The following is a 24101-nucleotide window of genomic DNA, read 5'->3' as shown; positions in this document are numbered from 1 at the left end:
TCAGGATTTGTCTAAATTATATAAAACAATAGGAAAACTCTTTAACACAGCATAAAGAACAACAACTTGCATTTGCTTTTCTACCGCGTTTGAAGTAAATAAGTTTTAGTTCTCAATGTCTTTCTCCAGGCTCTGAAGAAGGTTGATTTATGGTAACATTCTTTGACAAGAAAATTGTAAAATTTGACATCATAATTTGGCTCCGGACCCCCGCAACCTTCAACAGGACAAACAGTATGGATAATGGATGAATTTAGGTAATTGTGCAATTTAAAAAGAAAACATTTCACGATCAACTAATAATCAAGTTTTTCTTTTGCAATGAGTCACTGGTCAGTCCTACTGGCACACTTTGGAGAATTGTAGGCATTTCCCTTTTCAAGAATGAATGTACACATGAGAATTCATTCCATGATGTTCTTTGTTAGTTTCCTTTCATAAAGCATGCAACTACTTGCAGTTAAAAAACATTTTTTATGTAATGTGTATTACTCCAAGGAGGGGTTAAGTGCCCCTTTTTAAAATGAATATGTTTAAGGGAAATACTGAATGTAATGTAGTCTTTTATACGTCCTGTCTAAAGATTCCCCCAGCTGGTCTGGGGGTTTGAACTCTACATTGCCTCACTAACCACTACACCGCACATTTTTAACACTGTGATCAACAGACATTTGTACAAAGATCATAAACTCGTCTGTGCAAACGTTGTTCAATGAACTACTGATTCCTGTGGAAATTGACTTATTCAGACATTGTAAATGTATGAATGTAAAGTAAATCTGCTATAATGCAGAAGAGAAAAATTTGTTATTAAAGCTAAGATTTGTGAATACATTGTATGCTGTTTACATACATTGTATATGTACTGCTTGTGTTTGTTTACATTACCTTCTTATACAAGCCGAAAAAACAGAGAAGCCAGCAGTTTGCTTGAGATATATTCATAATATCTGCAGGCTTACATGTTTTTAAATGTGTGTTATCATTTAATTTGTTGTGCTGACTTGTGTCCTGCCATTTGTACTGACAAAGAAATAGTTTTTGTTGTTTTTCATTTGTTTGTTTTTACTTTATGTGGACAATAAATATTTGTGTGCCTAAAAATCTCATTATTTGGTTATTTGTTTTTATTAGTTCATAAGTCAATGAAACACTGGAAAACTGTGGGTCATAGGTTGTTTTTTTAAATATTGAGAATAGTGCACATTGCTATATAAGTACCCAAGTAATTAACTCAAGTAATAGTAGCAAATACCACTGTATTGCTACACAGGAATAACAAAAATAAGTCGTAGTAAGTAAAACATCTTAATAATTTCAGTAAACATACAAATGGAGTCCACAGGTACAAAAATGACCAGTAGCTAATATAATTGGTACCAGAGAAATAAAAGACATTAAAAATCTTAGAAATAAAATAGTCTAAACTAGTGTAACAGTTGGCTAGTTAAGCAGTGAACCGAGTACAGAAACTGTAAATTAACATGTTAAAAAATGAATAGTCCCTAAAAAGATAAAGAGATAAATTGTACGCAAAATCAGTACTTATCGTACCCTTGAAATGTCTTCGTTTTTCAATAGATTTTGTCAGAACTGTTGCACAATTTTTAATTTAATAGTTGTTCATTGTAAATTGATTTGGGTAGTCTAACCTTTAAATGACTGATCCCGGATTAGACAACGTGGACAGTTACCTTGGACGACTCCTTCAATACAATGCCTGATTCCTATACTGTACCAACACAGATTTACCCTACCTCTTACAGGGTGTGTAGTGTAGAGATCTGTATATGCGCAGTTACCATTCTGTTACGTTGCTTAAACGTCACCGCAGCTACGCAGCTTTTGACGCTGAGGAGTGTGTGCGTTATGAGACGTATTTTGTAAGGTACCGCGGCACAATATTTGTTTTCCCCAAGGGTGGGTTACACAAGCTTTGCATTGGCAGCGAAGTGAAGACAGTACAGCTTCACTTTGGCTTATTTTAATAAGAAAAGCCGCTGTCTGCTAGTGAGCTTACACTAGCTGACACATAATGTTTCCAGCCAGCAGATACTCAAGTAAAGGTACGTCCGCTAATGGCTAGTTAGCTAACATGTTGAGAGCTTGTTGTGTAGGACTTGAACAGAGCTAACAACTTATGTCAGAAGTCGCGACGCGATTTACACGCTTACTACAGCCACACAGACTACAGACAACTTTGTTTTAAGATTTATGTAACAAGTGTAGCATGATCCAAGACAGCCTAGCATGCTCGTGAAAGTTAGCATCAAGCTAAATGTAGGTTAAAGTTGAACCAATATCTGGGTCATATGAGTGTCCTTGTCGTGGGTTATAAGTCCAAATGTCGGTTTTTCACAAATGCACACGATTTGTTGGTAACTTGTCACTTTTTTTCAAAGTTATAATTAAGTGTTTGCTGATTCAGATGAAGCCTTGGACTTCGATTTTTACGTTAGCTTAGCTGTGGTTAAACTCTGCAAGCTAGCATGGTGCTACTGCTGCAGCAAAGTGTGACAGCTGCTTGGCTTTTCCTCTACATTGGCTACCAGAAAACCGTTTTCATTCTACGTCTTCTACTTGTTAAAGTGTTGTGTTTTCAAAAGCTGCTTTAGCTTGTAAGGCTTTATTTATTTGTCATCATTGTATTATTGTGTTACATAATTTGGGAACCAGATTGGCTTAACTGTACCATTGACCAGACCACACTATCTAGCTGGTACAGGCCCATGTCCACAAGTTTCAGCTGGTCTTGACTGGTGGTTTTTTCTCTCTCTCGTAGCACACAGGTGTATCAGGGCACTGAAGACAGTGCAAACAGAGTATGCTGCCCCTCAACTGTACACAACACTACACAGACGGACATGCTCTTCTGTGTCAACTCCCCGCATCACAACACACTACACCATCCACTCTCGAGATAAAGATCCAAGATGGGAAGGTAAGACACTGTGTTATCTAAAGGTACTAAAAAGTTTGAATTATATAGTGTTGTAAGTACCCACATCTTGTGATCAAGGTTAGACATCCACTGGCATCCTTGAAAGGTGTAATCATTCTGTAGCGTGATCTCTAGTGTGTTGTCAACATAGTTTATCAATGACCATCTTTACACACATTCCAATGTCTTTATCAGTCTTATCCTGGTTTTGTCCATATTTAGGACCTATTTTTTTACGCTGAATAAAAGTAATCAGGTTTCCATATAACTGTATAATCCATTATCAGTTTCAGAGAGATAAAGTCACATATTTCGCAACACATCACATCACGTCACATAGTTTGCAACTAGAACCCAGCTCATTCATATCTGTATTCACGAGAAATTGCAAACTGAACCAAAAATGCATTGCCTCACTCCACCTTCTATGTGCCTTTCTCATGGCCTTTTTGCAGGGATCGAAATGGAGAGGTTTGCCGATGAGGCAGATGTGGTGATAGTAGGTGGGGGCCCTGCTGGTCTTTCAGCGGCCATTCGTCTGAAGCAGCTAGCCAACGAACATGAGAAAGAGCTGCGAGTGTGCCTTGTGGAGAAGGCCTCCCAGATTGGAGCACACACCCTGTCAGGAGCCTGTCTGGAGCCATCTGCCCTTAACGAGCTATTTCCTGATTGGAAGGAACGAGGGGTGAGTGTAAAACATTCTTTCTGAACTTCGTTAGATGTCCTTCTTTTGTACTGTAAGGAATGATTACATCAGATGTTCTATGTGTAATATATTATGTGGCTGTCGGCAATGTTATATATATCATAGCTATACTTACATGCTAACATACTATTAATCAGAGTTCAGACATCAACTTTTGCATACACCTCTCAACAACACAAATTGTGCTCTTACCTCAGGCACCCCTGAATACTCCAGTGACTGAAGACGTGTTCAGCATTTTAACAGAGAAACACAGAATCCCTGTCCCCATTTTACCAGGTAAAAAGCCTGTTTCTTTCTATGCTCTATGGGTCTGAAAAGGTATAAACAGCTTCTGCCTGAGAGACAGGGTTTTATTGATATTTCTATGCTTTCAGTCAGAGATTTCTTTTTTAACTTAAATCGTGTGTCAGTTGCCATGGGGAGGATAGAGGCTCCAACAGCAGGATCGTTGGGTAGATTAAACATTCTTCAAAGGTGCACTCTGAATGTAATCATCAGGGTTGTCGCGCCACTTAAATTTCAAACAGATAAGGGCTATAGGGCAAATTGTTTGATGGTTTACATTGTAATCACCTAAGATAAGTCCAACTCTTAGATTCAGTGATGTGAGCATACTGTTTATGTAATCTTTATGGTCACAAATCCAAGAATGTATCCATATGCTTTATTTTACATTTTTGCAACAGGTGTGAGTTAAAAAAAAAAATTAAGGATATGCTGCGTACAAGAATATGGCAATGGTTTAATTAGATTTTATTATATAGTTTAGTTAGTTGGTGAAATTTAAAGCTCCTATGAGGTTTGTGTTAATTTTGGCGCCCCCTTTGGACAAAGCCGTATCTCTTATCTCTGTGCTGATTTTGTCCTGTGCTTGTTTAAGTGGTGGTTTTTAACAAAAAATCTCATCCTGCTTTCTTTAACAGTCATTTGTATCACTCACTTTAATTTTTTTCTCCCTGGAAATGTAAACAAAGGCAGCGTGCAGTTAATCTCTTCATCTGACACCTACCCCCCCACCAGCAGTTTCAGGCATTAAAAATAACTATATAGAAATAATCAATCTTGTTGCTGATGGTCTGGTTTGTTTTTGTAAGTCATATAGAGTCATCAGACTTAATATCAGTCTATTTCATAACCATCCCAAAACTCCTCACATGGGCTTTAGGTTGATAAATAAATTGATTTGGCCAAGTGTCGTGACCAAAGGCTGTATAAAATACCTCCTGGAATTATATTAAAATCTAAAGTTGTACTGATGTTATCTATTTGAAGGATGATCCTTCAAACCAATTGGCAAGCTTTTGACAACTTGATAAAATACAGGAACCTTTGCGAAGCTGATTTTAGGTTTATTTTTGTCTTCGTCTGTAGGTCTGCCTATGGGGAATCATGGTAACTATATTGTGCGGTTGGGGAACTTTGTGCGCTGGCTGGGGGAGCAGGCGGAGGAGCTTGGAGTGGAGATTTACCCTGGTTATGCCGCAGCTGAGGTGAGTCCTACTTTGAATTTCTACGATGTAGAATCTTCATGCAATACAAATTTGTGGAACTGTTTTTCCCTTGTCTTTATCAAAGTTAACTGTAGTTGGGTTGTGTTGATCATTCATCCATGAAACACAGCATCTCAGAGGCCAGTGGTCTGATTATAAACTTAGTTGGATCATTTGTTTGCCTGTTTTGTGGGTTTTTTGGCCAGTTGTTGGTTATGGTGCTATGATAAAGATCAAACCTAAACATACATCAGCTTACAACACTAGTCTTAGTTTGATGATTAATGCAAGAATGATGGAAAGTTGCTTTAAACTTACTTTGTCAGTAAAGCAATAAAGTCGACTATAAACTTGGCCCCTTTATTTTGTAAACATACTCCATACAGCCTAATATTCAATTTCCATGTGGCCAGCACAATCAATCATTTAACCACTGCCATTGCGATGTGAGATGTACAATAGTTACATCACAGGATGTGCGATTGTGAGGCAAATTGACTGCAACACATAATTTATCACTTATCTTAACAAAAGTCTGTCTGATATCACATTAGTGCAGCCCTTTATGAGAGCAACTGAACTGAACTGACCGCTGAGCTGCAGAGTCTGTGTGTCACCTGCCTGTAAACTGTAAACAAGCACGCAACGCTGCTGCAATCACAGATAATGTTAGCGGGATGCTCGAGGCAGACTTTTAGTCTGTCAGTGTGTTTATTGCCCATCAGCGGCACCTCGTCCCGGTGCTCGTAAACGCTACGCCACACGGCGTGAGGTTGTGTGTGCTGACAGGAAGTAGGAGATGTGAGCTTTTGTTTCAAAAAGTTACCATCACAGAGCTGGTCATGCTGATAAAACACACGTTTGAACACCGTTAGCAATGGTAGATGACATACCATATAAAAAATATAACTGCAGCCCAAAAGTCTGTTTGTGTTTATTTTACTTGTCGTTCCACCTGAACACTTTTTTCCTGGCCGTGTCAGAGTCGCAGAACCAAGACTGATAAGAGTAGGGGCGATTAGTTTTGTTCGAGGAAAATAGACTTAATAGTCCCAAATAATAAAAATAAATGAAACTTAATTGTATATATGCACATAAACACACTGCATTTATCTGGTAAAACTTTCTGTTTTTTTTTTTATATCACAGAAGAAAAAGTTATGGCAACGTCACTTTTTCTCAATATCGTGCATAATATCCATCCATGGCTGGACAAAAATGTCTCCGCTCTCAGCTCCAATTGTTAACCTCTTTGCCTGTTTTACTATCCTGTAGGTTTTGTTTCATGAAGATGGAAGCGTAAAAGGAATTGCCACCAATGATGTAGGCATCGCCAAGGATGGTTCCCCTAAGGTATTGTGCAGTGAAATAATTTATTATCAATACAGCCCACTTGAAGTCCCTTTGAATTCTTCTATTTATAGAAATGTATAAAAAATATGTTATACAGGCCATTCTTTACAATATTATACACACATTACAATATTATACACATGAAAAGCTTGAATACATACAAACACTTTTAAAGGATTTAAAGGGGAGACAAACCAACGGGAGCTTCCGCTCTTAACTGACCTCCTTCACTTCTTTCACAAAACATTTTTCATAAAGGAAATTGTATGAGACTGTCCCTCCAAGGTGAAGTCTTTTGAAAAACAATGTTTTGTTTGTTCATGTACGAGTACAGTGTATAGACATCTTTTGTACATCATTTAGAACATAAGAAATGCTATGTAGACAATTATTTTCTTCTCCTTTTGGTCCAAGAATCTTTTGCTTGTTTTCATGTATTTTTTTCCACTTTCTGTCTGGTTATACCAAAGGTTAATGTCCTGAGTTATATTCATTGTATTCAGTTGCTTTTCATTCATTGAATTAATTTGCGTCCTCATCCGCTCTTGCTTCAGGATGTTTTTGAGCGAGGGATGGAGCTCCATGCTAAAGTCACAGTGTTCGGAGAGGGTTGTCACGGCCACTTGGCCAAGCAGCTTTACAAGCAATTCAACCTGCGTGAGAACTGTGAGCCCCAGACCTACGCCATTGGCCTGAAGGAGGTAAATAACACATACTGCCCACATAGATCCAATGCTAATTGGAGGGTTGCACACTCTTGTTTGTGGCCTTTAATTTGGTTTTTCCCTTGATATGGTTTGGCTGATTGTTCCAAATGAATAAAGTCCATCCAGGGATTCAACACTGTGGACACAATCTGGTGTAAACCTATTAGTTTACTTCAGTCACAGTACAGATGACGCAGTAATACTGTCTGCCGGAGGTTTTCCAGAGCCCATTGGAGACAAGGATAGCCATAATGGCATTAGCTCCCCATAATAGCATTATAGGACTGAGGTTGAAAATTTGCAAACTGGCCCTTTAAGAATATACATGTTTGAAACACCTGATTACATTATATATTTACCATATTAACGTTTTTAGACATTAGTAAATCTTAATTACCGTTTGTAGTAGAAAAGTATGCTCACCCTTTCATAGCAAACCAAATGAAGTTGGTGTTGATCTGAAAGAAGTGAAAGATTTAAAGGAATCCTGTGCTAACTTTTGTCCCCTCCAATTTTTAAGGTGTGGACGATTGACGAGAAGAAATGGAGACCGGGCAGAGTGGAGCATTCTGTGGGCTGGCCGCTGAACAGAAACACATATGGAGGCTCCTTCCTGTATCACCTGAATGAAGGAGAGCCACTAGTGGCCTTGGGCTTTGTGGTGAGTGGCTCTGAAAATGTTCTGACAATCCTGTAAACAGATGTGACAGCTGGATGTCATGCAGGCAGAAAAATATCCGCTGGATCATTCTTGAGCTTCTAAATAAGTTGTCAAGCCTCGGGCTGTCCTGCATTATTATCCGATTTTTATTTATCCTGCAGAGGAAAAGTAAACAAAAGCTTGAATCGATAATAGAGAAATCTATAGTGCGAATACACTGTAATTATCATATTTATATTATCGTTGTGAGAAAAGTGTGTCTGTGCTTGAAGTATTCAAACCCTGTTATCTGCTATGGATTCAATATTGAATAAGCTATTTACTTTAAAGCAATCTTCTTGCCGGACAACTAGGAAACAAAACATGATTTAGAACAGATTAAGAATGAAAATTTATTAGACAGTGGAAATCATTCACATCATTAACATACCTTTAAATCGTCTTCATTATTCCTTTGCCTTTCTGCTAATTTGGACTCGGACAGATGACACTCGTGAAAAATGTGAAAAGCACTAAATGACATACAGTTCCGGAAAAAAATAAGAGACCACTGCAAAAAAATTCCATGGTTCGACTATTTATAGGTTTGTGTTTTTATAAAATGAACTTTTCTTTTATTGTAAACAACATTTCTCCTACTTCCAAATCAAATTGAGGTCTTATATTTGCAGAAAATGACGCCTGGTTAAGAAAACCAAAAGATGTTTTTCAGACCTCGAATAATGCAAAGAAAACAAGTTCATGTTCAAACACCAGAATACTAATGTTTTAACTCGGGAAGAGGTTTTTTAATTACAGCTTTCATGCATCTCAGCATGCTCTCCACCAGTCTGTCACATTGCTGTGGGGTGACGTTAGGCCGCTCTTGGAGCAGCTCGGCTTTGTTCGATGGCTTGTAACCATCCATCTCCCTCTTGATCACATTCAGGAGGTTAAGTGGGGTTCAGATAAGGACTGGGCTGGCCATGACATGAAGAGAGAGATGCTGATTTAAGGAACATTTAGAGTGGTCTCTTAAAGTTTTGCGGAGCTGTATCTGGAATGTATACAGATTGGTTTTAGAAAGTGTCAACAGCAATAAAGCAAAAAACAAAAATAAAAGATGATCGAAGCTGCATTTGGTCTGAACCAATTCGTGTTCCACAGATGCATCACAGTCCAGAACCTTTGGCCACTCAAATATAATTCTGAAGTGTCTTTTGGATCAATGCAACCCACACGGTGACATCAAAACCAGAATGAAAGAAGTGCATCAGAGCAGCTGAGCAGAATCCATGTTGCTATTAGTAGTTGAAAGCTACGTTAGTCTGGTGCTGCAGGAGTTCTGCACTGCAATTTAACAGCATGGTTCTTTATAGGGCCACATTCTGAATCTCCTGTGTTTCCATGTTGGAAAGCTGTGTCACCAGAATAGATACATTCTGACAGTGTATATTGTTATCCCAGCAACCCATGCACAAGTTGGCTCTGATTACTCACAAATATCAGTGTGGAAAGTTTGTCATGAAAATCTGATTTGACTGCAGTCTAAACAAAGCCCAAAGCTCCTGCCACTTAAATATAATCCACATCCCCAAAGCATGTGTCATTGGCCAGGTGATGAGTCTTTGAAATTTTCTTCAGACATTTTATTTTGTGTTGGTTTTGGTTCATTGGACTAATCGATTCAGGGTCATAAGCATCATGACTCACTGGGAGTGTTCACCCCTCTGTCCAAGAGCTTTCTCATCAGGTCAGTGACTTTGGCCAGGCATTAAGCTGAGCAGGATGTTGCTTGGATGTTGGTTGTCTTCCAGTCTTACTTTAGATTTATGACTCATGACAATGTAACCCAAGTGCAATATAAAGGTCCTTGACCTGGTTTTCCCTCTGACAGCATTGTAAACTTTGGTCGCTACATAAAGATAGGTTACTGCATTTGAAAATGAAGTCCTTTCATTTTAATTTTATGTAAATGACCAGTCATAGAGAGACCAAAGACAATTAAAGCTTGATTTACAGTTATACCAAGAGTCTGAAAATATATTTTAATAAGGTATTTCTTTAATTGTTGCGTTTGTTTAAGTCTGCTAGACTGATTGCAAATATGCAACATCAGCTCCAGAAAAACAAAAACACAGCCTACATTCTTTTACTTAAACTTTTGTTATACTTGTTTTTCTAATCCAGCTTTTTGTCTCCCACTCCAGGTCGGTCTAGACTACACCAACCCTTACCTGAGCCCTTTCAGAGAGTTCCAGCGCTGGAAGCATCATCCCTTTGTAGCTCCCACACTCGAAGGAGGCACCAGGATAGCATACGGAGCCAGGGCACTGAACGAGGGAGGATTGCAGGTACTTGTTTACATTACATGATTTATGTTGTAAAACACTATGTTAACAACATGGAAGTTTGAGTCAACAAGTTTTATGCCAGACATTTGTTACATCATGTATACAGAAAACAAACCCTAAACTGTCACCTGAGAAATCACAAGATGTAATTACAGTCTCGAGGTTCTATTTAACCAGCAGTTATAATTAAACACATCAAACCCATCATTAAAATGTATACTCCAATTAAATCAGCAAACACATCAATCTTGTTTCAGCAGAATGACAACACTAACGATCTAATTTGTATCTGTTGTAGTGAAAACAAATAACTGATTCATCAGTTAGATTAATTACCTATCTGTGTTGGTTTTTGCTTCCTCAGACAGCCTCAATTAATTATTATTATACTTTAATAATGCAAATAACATCCTCTGATCAGTCAGACATGAGATATTGGTCATAATGGGTTTAGATCATGGATAAGATGATGATAGCATTGACCTTCCAGAGCTAATATTCGGGTACAGACTCAGTCGTTTGAGTCCCTAGCTTCTCCGCTGTAGTTTGGACCACATCCATGCCAGATTTGAGTCCACTCATATCAGTCGCAATACGTTGTAGCAGCATTCAGGGTTTCAGTTATCCGGTAATTGCCGTGTTTTTACCGGTAAAATCTGTTGAAGTCCGACATATTAAAAACCACCATTCATAATGTCCGGTGAAAATAACATATGTTAAAAAAATATATATATCAGATTCATTATAACTCCGTCCCCTGAGCGCTTCAGGAATCTGCTAAACCAGCCATCAAAACCATTAATGGTCATTTTGGAAAAGGAGCTACCGGCAAGTACGAGTGAGCAGCGCCAGCCCCGCTCAGCGATGCCACAAGTGCACGAGATGCCAGCACTGTGATGACAGCGCTCCGCGACTGTGGAGGCTGGAGTTTCACCACGGCCTGCGAAGTCCTCATCAGGGACTTCAGTGAAATATATCCTCAATAATATAGGCTATATTGATTAATATTAGTATGTATAACAAACTGCACTCCCTTAGGGAGAGAGAAAGTGCGCATGCATAAGGACGGCGCGGCGCAGAAAGTGGTCATTTGAGCACGAGACATGTTGTTCCGCTGTGTAAAATTCAGTTCAGTGAAGTGTATGAACTGAACTGTAGACGGGAGTCCTTGTTTACAGTGACAGAGTGATGGGTGTCTCATGCACGACTCCTATGCAGGTTGAAAGTGCAACAAAATGATTGTAGGGACGTTTCAGTAATTTCCCTACCCAATTCTACGCCCTTCATATAGCCTGCCTTTCAATTGTATTTAAGCTAAATAAATGCAGATAATATTTGACCGTAATTTCACCCACGTGTTCGTAATATTGAAAGCTTCCACAAGTGCACCGGCACAGATTTTTTTTAGCAGAAACCCTGGCATTGACTGCTAGCTAAACCTGCTGCAGAGTCTGTGTCTATGACACCGATGTCTGAGCAGACGCCATGTTTTCCTCCGTGTCTTCGGTAGTCGCATGTGTACTTTGACTTCTCAACCCGTATTGTGGAAGGGTTTTCTGAACTGTCTGCATTCTCGTTCATAATCTCTGACCGTCACGCCCCTATTTTCTGTATTTAAGATGTTTGAGTCACTATTTTAGGAGGGGGTAAGGTGAACAACTTAGCAGAGGGTTCCATCTTGGGCTGTTTGCTCAACCGGTTCCATAAGATAATGATAGTAAATACGATTTAAATAATAAAATGTAATATGAAGTATTCTATGTATTAATCACTTATGACAAAATTCACAGCCAGGCAATATAGACAACTTATTAAATTTTGTTATTTTATAAGTGTCTAGCTAGCCACTTGGGAATATGTCAAGTTTTTCCATTAAGATGTTATCTGATATATGACACTTATATCAGTTTAATTGTTTTAATAATAACAAATTAATCTTCTTATATAAATAGCTTCTCATGCAAATATGTATTTGTTAGTAACAGAAATATTGAAAGTCAGCACAGCGCTGCTCATTCACATTTTAAAGGTCAGTTAAGGTTGTTGGGACATCTGCTGGTTTCCTCTCTTTGGAGGTTTTCCAGACATGTCGAACTTGGAAAAGACCCAAAACATACTTTAGAGATCATATGTCCTTCATGGCCTGGGAAGACCTTAGGATGAGCTGCCTATTTTCTAAGGATGCATCACATTAAACGGTGACCACATATATAAAAATCCAGTTAAGAGTTTATAGTTTCTGAAAGTAGAGAGAAAATGTGCTTGAACCCTCTCTTCTGCCTCTCCAGTCAATCCCAAAGCTGACGTTCCCTGGAGGCCTGCTGATAGGCTGCAGCCCCGGCTTCATGAACGTCCCAAAGATTAAAGGCACCCACACGGCTATGAAGAGCGGCATGCTGGCTGCTGAGGTCATTTTCCCCAAAGTCACAGCAGAGAGTCCGGAGTCGGAGACGACAGGTACTGAATTTAACACCTACTGATGATAAAGTAGTGCCAGTAGCTTTAGTTTGTTTTGCAGTCCAGTCACATCATGATGGGCCACAGCTGGTTAGAGTTTACTCTACTCAGAATCCATGCTGTACAGGGCGGAGAAATTGGGCCAAAAATGGGACGAATATTTTGGGTATCAATCAAAAAAAGCAAATCTATCTTTTGTATGCATCACATTCTTTATCACAAGTAAGACTTCTCTTATAAAATACACATTTCCTCGTGTAAGATTGACTCCAAACACCAAGCTGCTGCCCTGGAAAACCTAAACAAGTCTCTGTTAGCAGACCTTAAAGCTCACTTTGAGGTACATAAGTTGTCCATTTGTACAGTTGTATCTTTGCTGAGCACTTTACCATTTGTATAGCACCCTTTAATCAAATCAAGTGCAATCTTAAAGGGTTCATTCGTCCAAATGACTTCATTACCCTATAGCGGTTTATTGCCGTGCAGATAGCTCTGCTTTTTATGTGCACAAGTTTTGAAGTGATTCCACTCTGAAACTTCTGCTGCCTCCTCAATGTGATTGAGGCGAATGTAATTTAATTTGTGCCACTCAAAACGTTGCTGTCACCGTTTCAGCTGTAGTTTTTCCAACAGCCTGTGTGTCCCAGTTGATAAGGAAAGTCCACTGACCAGACTGTGAAATGTTTTTATAGGGATGATGTCTTCAGTCAGTATTCCTGGAAATGTGTTGAAACGTTGTGTGAAAGTAAACAAGACCTCTGCACAGCAGAAACTGAATTACAATACTTCAATTAATACGTTTTTTAATCCTCTAGGACTCCATATACCTGAGTACGCTGATAACTTGAAGAACTCATGGGTGTGGAAAGAGCTGCATGCAGTCAGAAACATCAGACCGTCCTTCCACAATTACTTCGGCCTGTACGGAGGAATGATCTACACCGGGGTTTTCTACTGGATCTTCAGAGGGAAAGAGCCCTGGACCCTCAAACACTGTGGTGAGTAACATGACGCAGAATACATACACAGCTTCTGTTTTCTTAAACTTGCACTGCAAGAAACTATTCCACCCATGAAAACTATGTGGTTGTAAACAAACTATAAAACTAATATAGTGAGGAAAATCAGTGTGACCTTTAGCTTCACTTATGAATAATATTACACACACAGTGCAGCACTACAGCACCCAGCAGTGGTTTCTCTTTAGGTCAGGTTTGAGGTCATCTTATCTCAGCACAGAAAATCAACATTTCATAACCAGACGTGCTCTATCTGTCTCAGGCCTCGATGCAAACCAGCTGAAACCGGCCAAAGAATGTACACCCATCGAATACCCCAAGCCAGACGGCAAATTAAGCTTCGACCTGCTCTCCTCTGTGGCCCTGAGCGGCACCAACCACGAGGGGGACCAGCCCGCCCATCTGACCCTGAGAGATGACAGCGTGCCGGTCAACAGGAACCTGGCCGTATTCGATGGGCCTGAGCAGCGCTTCTGCCCTGCAGGTACCTCCATCATGACCTCTGAAGAGAATCCATCACACTATTATCATCTATCAGGGTGCAGATAGCAGTTAATCTTTTCCACATACTGTAGTGAGAAAGTAAATTCTCTGGTTTGTTGCATTTCGTCCCACAGTAACGTGCCAAGTGAGTCAGAATACATGCACTGATGAGATTTGTATGTAGGAGCTAGAGTTTACTTCGTTTCCTGCAATGTTCAAGATTTATCAAGCTGAAAACCACGTTAATGAGAGACTCAACGATTTCTCATAAGACAGTAATTCAATCAGACTTTATTTTTATCATGACTATGCGTCTTTTCAAGCTAAAAAACCTCATTATGTTTTGGACCGCTTGTCAACCTAAATAATCTATTTAAATATGTCAACTTGTACTATAAGAAATTGATTATTCTGATGTATTATAGACCAAACAATCAAGGAAATTATCAGCATGTTAAAAGATAATGAAAAATAAATGAGGTGCAGCTCTAAATCGGATCTAATGCCTGAAATAAAAAATACACTATATGGTAATCTGTGCTAGTTGTTAAAATGTACTTTGTGGTGCTCATGCCAGGCAGATAGGGCTGCAGTTCACTACTTAACTACACTACTTCACAGGCATTAAAAATAACTATATAGAAATAATCAATCTTGTCGCTGATCTTGTTTGCTTTTGTAGCTCATATAGAGGCATCTTTATTCATTTCAGTCTATTTCATAACCAGCTAAAAAATCCTCTTTAACAAAATCCTGATCAAAATCACAGTTTCCCTGAACTCTGGGTCAGATCCTCACAATTCTTATTTTGTCAAAAGAAAACTATATTCAGTGAACTTTGCAGCAACTTCTCACATTTCAGAAACTACAACCAGAGACAAATGTAGCTTGCTTGATGAGGAAATGAAATAATGTATTGATTATAAGAAAGATTGACACTTAACTTTTAAGTTGACCCTATAATGACTGACCAAATGTTTTAGCACTGCAGTAAACTAATTAAGAAGTAGTTAACTGACCCAAGAATCAACAACAGTTTTGATTCATGTTCACTGTCTAGAACTTCTGAACTTGAACAGCTGCTGTTTCTTGAAGTCTTTGAAAATGCAAAGCAAAAAGTTTGCTATAGAAATAAGTTGCAGTGATTTGTTTCGGGTCATCTGGTGGACTTCGAACAGCTTTTGAGTGGGGGGCTCTGGGTGCATGCAACATTGACTGGAGATGAACATTAGTCATTTGCATAAACTGCCCACATTATGACACAAAGTTGGTTAAACACTGGAAAACTTTTCCTTGGTATACAATATAGTTTAGCGTCTGAGGAACATGTTTTCTCCTCTAAGTGGGTGTTCACAGGAATGTAAAAGCTAAGTTGACTGAGTTTCAAAGCTCATAGTCTTAAGAAACTGGCATCTTATTGTAACTAAAGTTATTAGTCACTTGCGCCCCTGATTATTTAAACCCAAGTGGTTAAGACTGTGATGTGTGAACCTTTTTCGAAAGTTTAAGATCAAAAAGATGTCTGTAAGTTCTCAGTCATTCAGGTCATGGTAAATCAAGTGTTATCCCAAAGGCAACTGGACTGATTTCTTGAAGTTAGTCGTTAGCACCCTCTGTTGTTGATGGGGCGTTTGGCTCGCATGATCCTGAGTGGGACAGTTAAGAACTGAAGAAACCTTTCAGGTCAACAACTTCAACCAAGTCCAGTTGCCCTTTTGGATTACGTTTCGAAAGATCAGAAAGTTAGACAAAATAATGAAAAAATTTCACATCCTAAGTGTTCTCACTAGATTATTCTCTCTTGCGACCCTCCCAGGTGTGTACGAGTACGTTCCCTTGGAAACTGGAGAGGGCATGAGATTGCAGATAAACGCTCAGAACTGTGTCCACTGTAAGACCTGCGACATCAAGGACCCGAGCCAAAACATCAACTGGGTTGTGCCTGAAGGCGGCGGCGGACCAGCCTATAATGGAATGTGAACATCTTGTTTTTTTGTTTTTAACTTTTTGTCTCAAAAGACGACTGTAAAGTATGGTACATTCAGGGCTACAGTACTGGCCAGTGTATGGCAATTGTGCCTAAGTATGGATCTGACAATAACTACATAGCTGTAAAGAATTACATCGTCAAAAGCAAGGATAATAGAACTGCATTTTGAGATTGATTCTTAATTTATAAAGTGGATAAGTAAGTTAAACATGTTTGAAATACAGGACCATATAAAACTGACTATTAAAACAGATGTCACAATTTACAGTTTTGTAGTTTTTTGCGCCATGAAATCCACAATATGAGCATTAAAAATAGTGTGACTTTTGTTAAAAAATATACAGACTAGTAATTAATATATTTCCTCTAAACTGTAGCTGAAGGAACAAACAAACAAACTGTTCTCAAATTAAGGTTTATTGCAGGTATATTGACAGCGTTTGATGTACATATCAGATGATAATCACAGTAATTAATAAAGAACACTTGACTGATATCATTTGTTTTATTGACTTCTGTAAAAAACATAAATAAGAACAGATTTTTGCAAGGGTGCTGTATCAAAATCCCTACCATGAAACGATACACAACTTTTCTTTGCTGAACTACTTCAAATCCCCCGAGCAATTATAGTGTTTGAGGGTTAACCCAGTTTTTTAGAGCAGTGGACTCAGCTGTGCATCACACGAACGCTCAAACTATTACAGTGAAAATACTTGTCAGAATTAGACAGGTCCAAGCTTACAACACCTATTCCCTTGTAAGAATACAGACAGTGAGAAACATGTCACCGGTTTGCAGACTCCTTGTGTGCAGCGCAGCTTCCCACGTTGAGAGGACTTCAAATATTTATAACCGTTACATACAAGATTTCATTGCATCATTTTGGTGATTTGTTCACGCAAACATTTTGGCATAGATTTTCTTTTCTTTCTCCTTCTCCTCCTGGACTTTGAGCTGCACTCTCTTCATCTCGTTGCTGATAGCTGTCAATAGAAAACACTTTGAATGAGCTCAACAAGTGAATCAAATGCAATTATACGTCTACTCTTTGTACTGGGTATTGTTCAACATTGAATGCTTAGATTTCAAACATTGTTTTTGAAGATCATGTGTCCACACTGACACTTTCTGTATGCCTTTCAAGAAGAAGCATGTTTAATTTCACTTGAAAGAAGACGCGAGAGTATAAAGCCGTTGATAGCTCTTATCTCCTTGCCTGCAGCCAATTAACTGCTGCTTAAAATATATATCACAACAGGAGTTAAACACTGTCAAAAAGCAGAGAGGAGCTTGCTGAGCACAGTCCGCCCTGTGCTCTCACTTGAGTTTTAAAATACTTGAATTTCATAGGCACTAGACAGCATTTGGCTGAATAATTTTCTCACAAGTCACACTTAAAAAAAGAACGATAAAGTCTCTTCTTCGCTAAAATGGGAAGAAACTTAATCCTTTTCGTCATTTAATTTAGATGAAGTAGTAGCTAGTGGCTTCAAAATCATTGAGTAAAGGTTTGGTTTGAAAGCGGTCAGTAACCCAAACTCTTGTTTTTATGTCAGATTGGGCAGAGAATGAACATCAATAGTTGTCCTGCAGTTCTCTTTTCATGAGTTACTTATTTAATCGTTCTTAATTTCCCCCGAATTAAGTTCAAATAGGAGGCATGGGTAACATTAAAAAACAGTCTTTCCTGCAGTCCGGGACTATTTTCTTTTCATGCCAAGTTCAAATAATGCATGTGAATATGTGTGAAATGTTAACAAACACAAGAAGTTGCAAATATTCAGGAAGAGGAAGAAAAAAAAGTGGAATAACTTGGTCCAGGTAAATGCTGAACAAACAAAAAAGTTGATACCGCACCTTTGTCTTCTGGAGCTATTCCCTGAGCTTTCTTTAGATCAGTCTGGAAAAAAGGACAAACAGTTTGGTAAGTGCAACTGAGGTTTGACTGCTTCAAATACTGAACTTTTATGAATGCTTAACTACAACAGATCATTTGTTTCTCCCACATCCAAATTACTCTAATCCTGTGTAGAACCAGACTATTATCCATATACAGACAAATATGTACATTTTTAACTGTTGTTTCGTGTAGTATCTCATTGAAACGGTTCTCAGTCTTTGATATAAACAAGCTTTCATCAGCCTCTTAAAAGAGAGAGGATCTTGTGTAGACGTTACCATGGCTTTGCTGTATTCCTTTAACCCCTGCCAGGCCTGAGCCCTGCGGAAAAGTGCCTTAGTGTTGGCTTGGTCGAGCTCCAGAGCCTGTAAGACACAACAAGAATTACAGCCTCTGTGACTGTTTTTGTGAATGTATTATTTTCCAAAGGCCCACTATATCCCCTGCCCCACCACAGATTAGGTAAGGACGGGTCCAAACAAGAATTTATTTCAAGGCATTTGGTTAGCAATTATATTTCTAGGAGGATGGCTATATCCTGCCAAAAATCATATCTATTGTATATGTGAAGAGTTACTGATTCTTTTATTGTCAATGTTCAGCGATCAATAAGGAAACAAAAAAAACCTTACTTCATCAAGTAAAGCACATAACATTGGCAGGAGAGTTTAAATGCTAGCATGGGTAGCCTGGCCTGAGCTGTAAATGTCGACAGTTCAACACTAAACAGGACAAACAGACTTTTGTACCTCATTGCAGCTGTCCAGAGCGTCCTGCCACAGCTGCAGCTTCAGCTTACACGCAGCTGTGTTGAGGAAGCAGCTGAGGGCGATGGGCTCCAGCTTCTGCTGCGCCGCCTCCTCCAGCACCTCTCCACTCACCTCCAAGTACCTGCAGGAGTGCAAGGCAACTTTTTAGTGACAGGAGTGGATCAGAATGATTAATGATTGTGTCACTGAAAAACATCTGGCAATGGACCATCAAGTCTGAACTGATCACCGGTGGAATTTAGTCGGGATTTTTGCTCACTCAAGTAGACAGATGGATTGATGCTTTTGTGCCTGAAGTGGCTCTGATATCAAACGGACCATTCCTGTCTTGAGTCGGTCATTTCCAACACTATCATTTTTTGTGGGTTTAGGGTTCATTTTCCCAAACTGACATGCAGAGTTGTGTCTCTAACCATACAATAAAAAGTAATCTTAGACTCTCACTGGAAATATTGTATACAACATCAAGTTTACCACTGCCTTCTCATAAACATTGTTGCTTGATTGTCATTCGTTTGCTGCATTATTTTCTCTTTGATTTAACTGTTTTTATGGGGTCAATTCTTCAGTGGTAATACATTAGCTTGGGGTTGATTTTACACACAGGCTGGGGAAGGTATGCATCAGTAGATGGACAAAAGCCTTTCTGGTTTGGACTCACTGGATTAAATAAAGGCAGCTGTGACAGAATGAAAACCACACACATGTGAAACCGTACATTACCTGAGGGCTTTGCTGTATTTGTTGACGGCACCTTTCCAGTCTTGACCCTTAAAAAGACTGTTTCCAATGTTCTTAAGATCCTCAGCAACAGACAGAACTTTGTCAACCTGAAAGCAATGCAGATAAAAATTGTATGCGTTTTATTTTGAAAACATCAGTGGCATAGAAAAGAGAACTTTTTTTTGCAGTTTAACCATTTTTAGTTGTGATAACACTGTGCTCAGAGTACCAGCTTGAAACACTGAGACTTCGCGAAGACAAAGTTCACCTGGCAAGAAAATCAATCACACCGACAACCAGACAGGCTGTAAATAAAAACTTAGCCAGACTACGTCACCACTTGATTTTGGAGGTTAAATCGAAATTCAGCGTGCTCAAAATATTGATATCATCCATCATTTCGGGGTCGAGCTCTGCTGTCAGTGTTTGCTGTGCTGAACACGTCTTGAATTCTGATTTTGAGTTGATATTGATCTTCTCATCCAATTTTTGATGAGACAACAAATGGGAACAGAGTGGCCCTCTAACTGAGGCAGCAGAGCAGTCTGATTCTATCTGTAAAAGTTGTCCTGAGTCCTTGAAGATCAGAAACCTCACCGATACTTACATCTTTGAAGTCGACTTCTGAGTCCTCAGGGAAGTCTGGGTAGGCATCACCTGATCCATCATTTGGTGCAGCGCTCCAGTTATCCCCTTCTTTATGCTCACCACAGTCTGCTATGACACATGGCTGCAAAAGTAGAAAGCAGGAGACATTTTAGACACGATACAGGATGATTTGATCTACATCCAGCAGACTGCAGATTTTTAATGTACAGCTGAAAGATGTACTCGTCTTGAAGAATAAAGAGGACAAAAAAACCTAGAATAATCACTATAGTGGTTAGAGAAGTATTATTAACACTTACTCTTGGAAAAAACAGATGCTGATGTTATGTCATGTTGTACTTTTGAATTAAACTTGAAATTAATGTAAAGCAACAACGTATACCTTTACAGGAGCATCCTCGTTAGTGTCAATGGTCTCCAGCATTTTTATGACCCCCATCCCTTTTAGCAGCTGTCCAAAGACTACGTGCTTGCCGTCTAAGTGTGGCGTTGGGACGGTGGTGATGAAGAACTGGGAGCCGTTGGTGTTTGGCCCGGCGTTGGCCATGCTGAGGAGGCCCACTTTGTCATGCTGCATGGAGAAGGACATACATTAGTAAAATAGATAAGCCATGGCAGTACTAGCACACAGAAACTGTAAACACTAGTATGTATTACAAGCTGGTTTGATTATTTGTTTATTTAAAATTTTAAAAAAGTGTTTCAATTTGTATGCCTTTTTTTCCCCAACAAACCAAACAGAGGGTGGTAGGGGTACTAACAGTACTGCAATGGGGAAATCCAGGAGGAATATGTCCATTTCTTGATGCACTTAAAAAAAAGGCTATTTTTAAAGATGAGAATGCTTATGTCTTCTTTAGTTAGTCAAACATTAACAAAGGATTACCTTGTAGTGGAAGTTTTCATCCTCAAACTTCTCCCCGTAGATGCTCTCACCACCGGTGCCGTTATGGTTGGAGAAGTCACCTCCTTGGATCATGAACTGTTTGATGACTGCATGAAAGAAATGAGAACATTTACAAACAGATTACTTCTGAGTTCAACCAGCCTGAATATCAACAGTACTTTAGACTCCCTAATTAAAACACCCAAAGGCTCAATAAACGAATAAAACCCAGTAAGTTACTTTTCATATTAAAAACTATATCATGTAATGGATGTTGAGAAAGCATGAACAAGTGCAGATTACACTTACAATTATAGGTTGACCTCCTCTGTGTTTCAATATTCGTTGTTGTGACTGTTTTCTATGTATTTTTATTTTATATTTTAAGTTGACACCTATAAAAACCACATTTCCATTACAGTCATCTATTTCTATAAAGACCCCTTCCAGTGAAAATCAAGTAAACCTTGTAAACATCTCCATGTGTTGTTCTTCATGTGCTACAAGGCATATCAGGGACAACATAAGCAGTCATCTCCATGGCTGGGCCTGTCTGCTTTTAAACTGCAGTGTACCAAGGACAGGCTGAACAACACGTTTTCAGATTGGCAGGTTTGAGACGTCACAAACCTAAGGAGCCAATCCCGTTAATGGATGGGGAGACGCTATGCATATCATTATGTGTAACCTATGGCAACCACTTTGGCAATGTGCGAGCCAGCTGTAACAGTCATTGTAATTTTTGCAAACTCACAACTGACAACTGACTACTAACGTTAATGTTACTATTACTAATTACTACATTTCAAGCTAGCTAAGTTTCAACAAGTTGGCACTAAACGGTGGCAGAGACCCGTTTTGTGTTCGGCTGTAATTTTTACGAAAGGAGAAACATAGTGCATAGTGGGCGGGGCCTATGCAGATTCATGAATTTTTAATGTGGGAAAAGGGGGAGATGCATTGGGAGGATTTTTACAAGGTAATTAAACGTATTTTGCAGAAAAAAACAGACACAATTTAATATTTCAGGAAGAGCATTTTATATGTCTTGACTGGAGCTGGTCTTTAAAGGAAACATTCTCCCATGTGTAGCTGCCGGTGTCTGGCCTTTGGGTTCTATGCATGTAGTTTAATTTGCTATGGATCTTGGAGAAATGATACCATTAATAGATGGCCTATTTTAAAAAGGAGATCAGTATATACGTATCTACAGATTCTCCAGATGCCTAACAGCCTTTGTGCTTTAAGCTATTTCTTCACATTTGTGTGCACATGTGTGTAATCTGCAAACATTATATGCAGATGTGAAAGATCTTTACTTCTGTGGAACGGGCATCCTTTGAAGTGCAGTGGTTTCCCAGTCGATTTGCCGGTGCCTTTCTCTCCAGTGCAGAGTGCCCGGAAGTTTTCAGCAGTCTTGGGGGTGATATCAGCAAACAGCTCCAGAACTATTCGGCCAGCTGTGGACAGAAAAATGAAATTTTTTTTTAAAAAGTAATACACAAGTATAGTCACATTGTTTGGCTGTCTTAATGACCTAGGGCTCTTGATGATTTTAATAATTCAATATGTGGGCGATAAATTTAATTAATGTCAACCATCCTACATTTTTGCAGCTTTTAAATTACCTTAAATTAACAGTCTATGTGGGGGAAGCCTGGAAAGTGTTATTACTTTCAACATGGAACAAATCCTTATTGATCTCTCAAGTTCAAGTACTTAAGCAAGTTATTTAACGACTATAAACAACCTGACACAGTTGTATCTATTATACACAAAAGGCTATTTCACGCAACAATACATTTTTAGTGATTTTAAATTTGTTAAAGCCATTTAAATTATCATTAAACTATTTGAGCTAATAATAGGACCTACACATATGATTAATATAACAATCGCTATGACTACAGCTCTAATATTACATTACAATGGTTTGAAAGTAATGATACGGTTGATGACAGCTAAATACAGGTCTTACTACACAACACAACTACACGTGGTTCAGTCACTCGCTAGACAAGAGACAAGCTCACTAAATGATCATTTCTCTTACTAAAAGCAAGATTATATCAACCATTAGCGAGCTGCTAACTAAACTAGCATATTTGTCAGTTGAAACATAAACGACCGTTACTAACGTTGATTGAATCAGTTTCTGGAAGTCACAAGAACGAGCTATGGTTGTGCTAAGCTAACAAGGGTAACGGTCAAACCGGCCCCCCAAAAAGCTGTTAAAATATAAATATTCTGACCTCTTTCTGCTCCAATGTCTACATCAAAGAAGACGCGAGGGTTTTCGGGGTTTGTAGGCTTGTCAGACGGTGTTGGGTGAGACATTTTAAGGGTAAGACGACTAAAGACACTTGTTTCTGCTAAGCTAGCTAGACCCGGCCGGTTAATCGGAGAATGATGAAGTCATTGATTTCCGGTAAGAAGTTTCAAAATAAAACCTTTCTGTTGAGAACATAGTGGAGAATTTCATGATATAACAATATAGTAACAGATATTTTGTGCGTTTAGTTTTCAGATATAAAATTAAACATATTAAATAACATACATAATATAATTTTGCTCAAAATGTTTTTACACTAAATGCATCCTTATAACTAATGGTGCGTTCGATTTGTACTCGGAAGTCGGAATTCCTAGTTCCCAGTCGGAAATTTCAACTGGAACGCCCCGTGAGGTAGGATTTCCGACTCGGAAAGTCGGAGGAACCTCACCAACCCAGACTGTACGCTAATTTTGATTGTTCGCTTCAATGACACTTCCGTGCTTGCAAAATAAAATTAACATAAATTAGCATAAAGTATTTTTATGTTCACTGTACACTTTTACTGTGCTAGTGTAAGTAGGAGGGTGGACAAAATGGATAAACCCTTTATTCATGTTAAACTTTGATATTTATTTTAAAATATCAACATACAGCATATCATAACATATAACATATAGTAGCCTATATTTTCATGAAAATCGATTGAGAAAGTATTTTTGGACAAGTAATATTTTGATTGTGGCTATTTCAACAAATTTCACACTTAACAAATAACAGTACATCAAAAAGTTG

At 38.7% G+C, this 24101-nt stretch overlaps 2 protein-coding genes across 2 annotated transcripts; one reads left to right on the top strand and one right to left on the bottom strand.

The window, feature by feature from the left end:
• The first annotated feature begins 1872 nt into the window (after positions 1–1872).
• On the top strand, positions 1873–16633 carry etfdh (electron transfer flavoprotein dehydrogenase). Its single transcript, XM_069669443.1, has 13 exons — positions 1873–2066; positions 2783–2941; positions 3397–3626; positions 3845–3926; positions 5022–5140; positions 6416–6493; positions 7048–7194; positions 7721–7861; positions 10051–10194; positions 12483–12651; positions 13467–13649; positions 13933–14154; positions 15970–16633. The coding sequence occupies exons 1-13, from the start codon at positions 2036–2038 to the stop codon at positions 16131–16133; spliced, it is 1869 nt and encodes a 622-aa protein (XP_069525544.1). The 5' UTR covers positions 1873–2035; the 3' UTR covers positions 16134–16633.
• ppid (peptidylprolyl isomerase D) lies at positions 16543–23423 on the bottom strand. Its single transcript, XM_069669444.1, has 10 exons — positions 23287–23423; positions 22354–22494; positions 21035–21141; positions 20531–20719; positions 20147–20269; positions 19540–19646; positions 18796–18937; positions 18325–18411; positions 18004–18046; positions 16543–17129 (listed from the first exon to the last, which is right to left on the bottom strand). The coding sequence occupies exons 1-10, from the start codon at positions 23369–23371 to the stop codon at positions 17041–17043; spliced, it is 1113 nt and encodes a 370-aa protein (XP_069525545.1). The 5' UTR covers positions 23372–23423; the 3' UTR covers positions 16543–17040.
• Positions 23424–24101: the final 678 nt, after the last annotated feature.

This window comes from Semicossyphus pulcher, unplaced genomic scaffold (genome assembly GCF_022749685.1).
Source record: "Semicossyphus pulcher isolate SPU_LCO1_2020_fin unplaced genomic scaffold, fSemPul1.0.p SCAF_2, whole genome shotgun sequence".
Classification (NCBI taxonomy): domain Eukaryota; kingdom Metazoa; phylum Chordata; class Actinopteri; order Labriformes; family Labridae; genus Semicossyphus; species Semicossyphus pulcher.
Note: the sequence above shows the minus strand (reverse complement) of the source record. Positions and strands in the feature narration are given on the sequence as shown.

Excerpts from the sequence above, each read along its gene's own strand:
- etfdh (XM_069669443.1), top strand. The coding sequence starts at position 2,036 with ATGTTTCCAGCCAGCAGATACTCAAGTAAAG. Across the intron at positions 3,627-3,844 it reads CTGATTGGAAGGAACGAGGG|GCACCCCTGAATACTCCAGT; the intron begins GTGAGTGTAAAA and ends CTCTTACCTCAG. Across the intron at positions 13,650-13,932 it reads CTGGACCCTCAAACACTGTG|GCCTCGATGCAAACCAGCTG; the intron begins GTGAGTAACATG and ends TATCTGTCTCAG.
- ppid (XM_069669444.1), bottom strand. The coding sequence starts at position 23,371 with ATGTCTCACCCAACACCGTCTGACAAGCCTACAAACCCCGAAAACCCT. Across the intron at positions 20,720-21,034 it reads ATGAAAACTTCCACTACAAG|CATGACAAAGTGGGCCTCCT; the intron begins GTAATCCTTTGT and ends TTCTCCATGCAG. Across the intron at positions 20,270-20,530 it reads ACGAGGATGCTCCTGTAAAG|CCATGTGTCATAGCAGACTG; the intron begins GTATACGTTGTT and ends CTACTTTTGCAG.